General features: G+C 25.7%; 1 protein-coding gene across 2 annotated transcripts in view; it reads right to left on the bottom strand.

The window, feature by feature from the left end:
- LOC100207375 (uncharacterized) overlaps positions 1-8,462 on the bottom strand; it is a 75,881-nt gene that overhangs the window by 31,668 nt on the left and 35,751 nt on the right. For both annotated transcript variants that reach the window (XM_065805378.1, XM_065805379.1), the window contains 5 exons: positions 6,433-6,651; positions 3,317-3,507; positions 1,683-1,762; positions 1,408-1,575; positions 187-325 (listed from right to left, as the gene is read on the bottom strand). In XM_065805378.1, coding sequence (XP_065661450.1) covers positions 187-325; positions 1,408-1,575; positions 1,683-1,762; positions 3,317-3,507; positions 6,433-6,651 — 797 coding nt within the window. The remainder of the gene's footprint in view (positions 1-186; positions 326-1,407; positions 1,576-1,682; positions 1,763-3,316; positions 3,508-6,432; positions 6,652-8,462) is intronic.

Genomic DNA, 8,462 nt, shown 5'->3' with positions numbered 1-8,462 from the left:
TTGAGGACTTTTGAGGAAAAAGCACTGATTTTCCGCTAAATTTCTCCGGGACAGGGGGTACCTCTGCCCAAATATTTTTCCTAGAATAGCCCCTGTATATACATAATATAAATATACATACATAAACAATATATGTTATATGTTAAAAGTTTATAAATAAAGTTTAAAAGTCACCAACATAATCACCTATAGGTAGTCTCTTCACTTTTCTTCATTGTAGCAACAATTTTGGGGGGAGGAGCATTAGTTTCAAATTGAATTAAAACATGGTGTTGAGAGGAATAAATACTCCTCAAAATGACAGGAAAATCTTCATCTTCATAACCTTTATAAAAAAAAAAAATGGTAATTATAATGGTGATGATGAGAAACCGATTTCATCAACAATTCTATAATATAAAATTATTGAAAATACTGATTTAAGCATAATTATTAGTTGTATTAAGCATACCTATTTTGTCAAAGCTCTTAATAAAATAATTGTAAAAATCATAACTATTGTAATAAGCATAACTATTAGTTCTTAATAAAAACTAATATGCAACTATTAGTTCTTCTTATGTGCATTGTCAGACCCTAATTAGTATTATTTTTGTGAATGATAAAAAGACACAGCAAATAACCCTTTAAATCTCTTTAAACTGATAGATTTAGATTTTTAAATAGTTCATTCCACAATCTTCTTTTGTTTTTTTATTTATAACAACAATGATCTTTTTCATACTATAAGTTCTATTAAAACCATATACTTCTCTATGACTTTCTTGCTCTGCTATATTTTGAACTTTAATCACTTCTTTTATCTTTTTCAAAAGATAAATTCACCAAAAAACTGTGTCACAGAAAGTGATTATTCTAAGATGAAAGAACTTCATATTCAACAGTGTATATTTCAGAACTAAAATAAGGTAAATTCTTTATAAAAAATGTTTACATGGTTGGGACAAAAGACAAGTTTGTTTTAATTACAAAACCTTATAGTCTTTTATAAGAATTTAGTAAAAATTTTTATAATGCACTTAATGAAGACCAATCTTTTATACTGCCTCTTTAACACAACTCGAAACTTTTTAATTCTACAGTTAAGATTTTGTAAAGTGTGTATATATATATATATATATATATATATATATATATATATATATATATATATATATACGTATATATATATACTTTACAAAGTCTTAACTTGTTTTCAGTGAAGTCATACCTTACTGTTCAAAATATCTTTCATTAAATAAATTTTTTTTATAAACCTCAGCTTTGGAATATTCCTGATTTGCAAAATTTACAAATTTTTTTGTATAGTAGCTTTATACTGCTTTGACAAAATTACTTATTTACCAACTTGCCTGGTGATAAGCTTACAGCCTTTATGAGATCTTAGTATAAAAAATTTTAGATTACCTTCAACATCACTTATTGAATCAATGCTAAAAACAACACATGGTGATGAAAATGTTTCTCCTTGTTTTGTAGATAGATTTAATGTTTGTGAAAAAAAACCCTTTAAAATATCTTCTAAATACTTTCTGGAGGAATCATCAATATCGCTAAGTTTTTCTGATGACACTCCTGCAAAATAAAACTAAAATAAATCAATCCAATTAAAAGATTACAAAATAAATCAGTAGTAAGTAATAACCATGAAGTTGTTAACAATATTGAATGAGATTGTTTACCTAAAGATTGTTTTAATGAGTTTGGTTCAGACATGCTTGTTCTGGATGAATTTCTCAAAACTTCACTTTCATCACGTGTACTAAACAGTTTGACACTTTTTAAAAATAAACATTTATCTATAAATTTATAATCATAGTGAATGTCGATTAAAAATAATTAAAAACCAAACAAATTTTATATTTTTAATTATTTTTGTAAACATTAGCTTCAATTTGTGCATTACGTTAATAGTCGTTTTGATAAGAAATTTATCAAAATAATTTCTATGAATTTCCAATTTAAGTAAGTAACAAATGAACTAATTTGTCATTTGATCTGGCATATGATTCAATAATAAATTTAGTGTGTATTACTTAGGAGGAAACAAGCTATAAATTCATAGACTGTTTACCAAAAAACCTTTTAACATCAACATGTTAAATATAAGCTATTGATGTTGAAAATCCTGAGAATAAAATACGAGATTAGTACATTTAAAAAAAATCTAATCAGTAGTTAAAAAAATATTTAGAGGTACTGAATAAACTGATTTTGTGATTCTAATACATATTGATGCCGATTAATTAGCAATAACTGGAACCCTTTATTACCTAGCAGGTGATATAAAAATTTATTCAAGTGGTAATCAAACCAAATTTCTCAAAGAATTTTACTGAAAAAAAAAAAATTTCTTTTGAATTTTGGAACTGCTTAACTGAAACACCTCATTGCTTAAAGTTGGTCTTTATTTTTAAAAAAAACATTGCTTCTCAAATAGTTGGCTATATGTTTGTTCAAGAACTAGAGCATTGAACAGCTTGTTTTTCAAAATTGATAGCAAGGTGTGGTAAGTATGACAAATGTGACACAAATAATATTTATATAATGTTACGCTCCAATATCTGGATAATTTAATCAATACTTGCACTCACAAAAAAATTGTAATCAACTAATTAATTTAGCATAATTTAGTAAATTATATAAAATATAATTTAGATATTGAAATTCATATAGATTTAATCTAAAAATCTTTTTTATTTTTATGAACCAAATAAGAATAATAAACTGATATGGCCAGTTATAATCATTATTAATCATATCGATTATTATTATGATATTAAATACAATTTAATTATTTTTTCAACTCTGTTTAGATATATTTGAATTGGTTTGTGTACACAGTCTGTAAATATGAAAAATTTCCTGGTAAATATATACTTGAAATTAAATTATTATAAAAATATATTATAAATCATTATATATGAGTGTGTTTATGTAGAACACAAAAACATATAAGTTTGTGAAATTGTTTTTTAATTTTATAAATATTTTATAAAAGCCCCATATCGTTTGATCTTTTTAATTTGTTTTTTTTTTAGCTTTTCTGTATTATTTTTCTTTTCTGCTTGATAAGCATTACTATTTGCTATGTCTGTCTTTTAAATAATATTGACTTTTTTATAATTTAAAGATGGAAACAATTAATGAAAGAAAAGAAAAAATATCAATCTTTAATTCGATATATGATATGATAAATTAAATAAATCTTTAATCTCAACTCCCATAGTTATAGATCATGTTAAAAAAATTAGAAACACATAAATTTGTAAAATACAGTTTTAAATGTTTATTAGTATAATTATAATATAAATACCTAAAATTTTGATCAGATTCATCAATCATAGATAAATTTCTTTTTCTAATGAGCTTGGAATTTGATTCTGATATCATACTTTTCTTACGCTTTTGGGGTTTTGTTCCCCAAAAATAAATTAAATTTAATGGACGTTCTTTTAACTGAGTATGAATACCAGCCATGCTAAAACTAGATCCACATGCAATTGTCTATAAATAAAAATATAAAAAAAACAATTTATTTTTTTGCTTTTTTTTCCTAAGGAAATTGCAACAAAATCAAAACAATAAGAAATTCTAATTAACTCTGAGTAATATTTAATTTTAGATTTATTTATAAAAATACTTATAGTAGAGTGCAATATGAATACATACAATATGAATACATACAAACACACATACACACATATGTACACACACATACATACATACATACATACATACATACATACATACATACATACATACATACATACATACATACATACATACATACATACATACATACATACATACATACATACATACATACATACATACATACATACATACATACATACATACATACATATACATACATACATACATACATACATACATACATACATACATACATACATACAAACACACATACACACATATGCACACACATACATACATACATACATACATACATACATACATACATACATACATACATACATACATACATACATACATACATACATACATACATACATACATACATACATACATACATACATACATACATACATACATACATACAAAAATAGATACATACATATAAATATATATATACATTATTTGTATATATATACAATCACGATGGAAAGTAAGTTGATAATTCTTGTATTGGAACTAGAAAGCCTTGTATTGGAAAGTAAGTTGACAATTCTTGTATTGGAAATGGAAAGCCTTGTATTAAAAAGTTGAAAGCCTTTTTAGTATTATAAATGTAAAATAAACTACTAATGTTATTCTTCTGAATGTAAAATATGTTTATTCTACGCACTAATACATTAGTAAAAAAAAAAAATGTATGAACACTCTATGACCCCCCCCCCTCCTTCAGGACAGCCCTGATCAGAAAGAATAAATTTGGCAAATTTTTTACCTATTTATTGTCATTTTATTATGACAATTTGTGCGTCGACATATGGTAGTTTTATAGCTAACAATATATAACAATATATATCAATATATAACAATATATAACAATAAATATCTGACCTAACTAGCTAACTAAAAATTAATGCCAAATCTAAAACAAGTTATTATTGTAGCTTCTTATTCAATGGTCCCATTACAATATGTTAAAAGTTTCACATGTAGCTTTTAAACCTGACAATATATTTGTAGCAATATATTTTGTATAATATATTTTGACAATATATTTTGACAATATATTTTGTATAATATATGTTATAAGGTAACAACAAATCTATAGCTGCTCAAGGGCAATGCTACATAACATCAAATCTATAACTTGTTGATGGTAATATATTGTAACTTTATAGTTATCAAAATAACAATGTAACAATGTCGATGGTTAATGTAACAACAATTACATAACAACAAATCTATAACTTGTTGATGGTAATATATTGTAACTTTATAGTTATCAAAATAGTTATTTTACAAAGTTAAAAGCTATAAAATGAAAAATTTAGTACAGATAGAAATCTGGTGTGTTTTTGACCGTAGTAAAAAGTTAAAACTCATTCATAACAGGAACATATTAATGTTTTGAATAAAATCTTATTTTTTGGGATTAAATTAAACAACATCAAAATTTTTATTAAAAAGAGAGGGAAATAACTTGTGTTATGGATGCCAGAAATGAAAAAATGCAATAACAATGCAACAAATAATTTATGCATAAGCAACATATATTTTTATATATGTTGCTTATGTATTCTGTTATAATTTTGGTATACTTTAACAATAAAATTACTGTTGACTATAATTTGTGTATAAGCTTTTTCTCCTTAAAATAAATCTGTGTTTATTTTGAACATCTGTTTGTTTTTCTTTGTTACTTATCTTCCTTTATATAAAATTTCTTTTCAACAAGAATATATTTCCTATTTCTCCATGGGCTTTAATTGCTAAGTTTAGTTCAAGCACCGCAGATTATCTGAATGAAATATAACAAAACCATATAACTCTTAAGTCATTAAAAAAAAAAACACCATATGACTCTTATCACATTTCAAACAAAACCATATGACTCTAGATTTTTTTAATTTAGTTATTGCATTAATGCCACTGTTAGAGAGTTTGGTACATTTTAAAAAGGTTCCATCTTTTACATATTTCACATTCAACACTTTTTCCATGAATTTTAATTTTCACATTTAATGAATAATTTTTTATTAAAAAACAATTTTTTTAAAACTAGATATTGAATGGTCACCTTCATCTGAATTATTATCATTAAGTAGACTCAGACATCATTAAGTGGAGGAGTTTTTTAGTTTTTATTATTTTTCTCATTTTTGCATAAATATAAGGAAATTTTAACAAGATGTTTCATATTATCCAAATTTCATACTGGATTTTTTTTTAAATAACAAATTAACTAAATGATATAATTTAGTATAGTAAAAACAATATAAAAGTTAAATGAATATCAAAAATTTAACTGTTATCAATGTTATCATTTTGAATTGCAAAGCATGTTTACTATCTTTTTCCAAAGGTAGAAAAATCTAAAAAAACCTTAACTAGTAAAACAGATTAAGTTCTTTTAAATCAGCAAGAGTTTGTGAATCAGAGTGAAGAAAAGTTTAAAGAAACACAAGAAATCTAAAAAATATTTTAAAAACAATTGAAATAGAGACAGATTCAAACACAAGCAGTTAACATTTGTGCCAAACAAACAGTTAAGTTTATTTTATCAAACAACTAATTGTAATGTATTGTATTATTTAATTATTAACATCAAATTGTGTAATATTTTGATTCATAACCATAATTTTATCCAATTATACTACATCGCCAAATTTCAAAATTATTTTTTATATTTCCTAACAAAAGCTTTTGAAATGAAATTACCAATAAATGTCAATTTCAGTATATTTATATCAAAGTGCTAAAATTATTTAAACTTACAGTAACTGAAACTTCTTCTAATCCTTTAACATTAGAAAGTAATTCACGAGGCTTTAAATTTCCGCATCCAAGTTGTCCATATTCATTTTCTCCATTTGTGTAAACCTTTCCATCAACACTCATCATTGTGCAATGACTTGTTCCAAATTGCATAGTAGATATTTGGTACTTACAGGAGTACTTGACTAATGTTGGAACTTTTGCTTTTTCCACAATGTTCTGAATAAAAAATTTAAATGGTTCAATAAATTTTTTGTGCTTTTTTAAAAATATTGAAATAGGTATGTGTGATATAAATTTATGACTATATATCATATATATATATATATATATAATGACATTTAAGTAATTTCTTAGTGGAAGCTCAAGAACACTTGACAGCGTTTTTTTTTTTTTTAATTATATTTTATTTCAATTCACCTCCCCAAAGCCACAGTCTAGGAAGCTACTTTTAATTCTATAACTTAAAACACAAAGCTTAATAAACAAGGCCACTGCACAGAGAAGCAAGTTGAATGTGGTACCAGGAACATGGTATACATATATATTGTACTTGGAACTTCTTCCTCCTCTTGGATCCTACTTGGAACTTCTCTCTTATGATGCTCTACCACTAAACCACTACTGCATTTATGATTTTAGTAGCTTTTAACCAATAAAATTGCAATAATAATAATTTAGGTAATTTACAAAATACCGTAAATAAATTTTCAAAAACTTAATTAGCAGAGAGAAAGCTGATATGTTTTTGGCTGACTAAAAAAAGATCGGCCTATTTTGCTAAATTTTCAGAAGAGTTGGTGCGTTTAGCATTTGTTATATGATCGCCAGAGTTTTTCTCATTAAAATTTCAAACTATTATGGGTCCAATTGATGCTACGTTAGCCCAAAGTAAAAGCTGCCTTGAATTGTATAAATACTGATAACAGTGATACTGTTGGTGCTGTGCTTTGATATCATGCTTTAAAAGGTCCATTAGTATGTTACAACTACAAAGGATTGAACCACATTGTAAAGAAATGTTTTCTTGAAAAGAAATCCTCTTCAAAAAAGGACACAGCTTCAAAATGCTTAAAAGGGCGGGAAATAAAGTTTAGAGCAAGGGATCTGCATCACTTTGTTCTTAAACAATTGTGTAATTAACACATAATCTATTATTTCTTTGAAAAATAGTGGTATGGTAGGGATAAATATGGTAGACACAAGATGTTCAAACACAATGCTAAGTCAAATTTATTGTTAAAAAAATAGAATAAATGTCTAAACTCTCTGCAAGTATTGGTACACCAATACTGACTCCTTAAAATGATTGTTTTATAGTATGCAACAAAGTTGTCTTGGTGGACTTTTGGCCATTCAGAGTTGATGTGAATACTCAAAATAAATTCAATTAAGTTACTGGAAGTAGACTATGTTTAGTAAAAATATTAAATATAAATTTAACAAACTCAAAACTAAAAAGTTACTTACTTTTTGATTTTGATTTTTCACATTTTCTTCTCCATTCAATACCAGTATTGAATGGAGAGGAAAATGAAAATGGAGAAATTCCAGACCAATTGTGTAATATAGTTATGCAGTATGTGATACTAAATTGCAAATATGCTAGAGAAGAATATGAACATGAACTACAGAATTGGATCAATCAAAAATGTTTACTAAAGAATGATTAAAATAAGACAGAACTACCCAAAAGGCAAATTCCCTTAATGACTGTTTCAGCAAAACTAAGATAATAAACTTCGATCTGCTTTGGAAAGAAGCTAGCAATTTCATTGAGGCATACATAAAAGATTCAGATATGTATGTGTGTGCGTGTGCGTGTGTGTAGATGTTGAGATGCTGAAAGAATGAAGAAGAATAGAAAATAAACCAGTGGTCATTGAATTACAAAAGATTATCTCTAGTTGAAAACTGAGGAGAAGTCTATGTTGAGGTGGAAAGTTGCAATTCAACTTGTGATAATTGGGTTGTACATGGCAATGAGGAAAAGTCTAGTATGATGCAAGTTCTCTAGAGATTAGTACTTT

The sequence above is a fragment of the Hydra vulgaris genome, chromosome 09 (genome assembly GCF_038396675.1).
Source record: "Hydra vulgaris chromosome 09, alternate assembly HydraT2T_AEP".
Lineage (NCBI taxonomy): Eukaryota > Metazoa > Cnidaria > Hydrozoa > Anthoathecata > Hydridae > Hydra > Hydra vulgaris.
The sequence above is the reverse complement of the archived record's forward strand: the minus strand, read 5'-3'. Positions and strand labels throughout refer to the sequence as shown.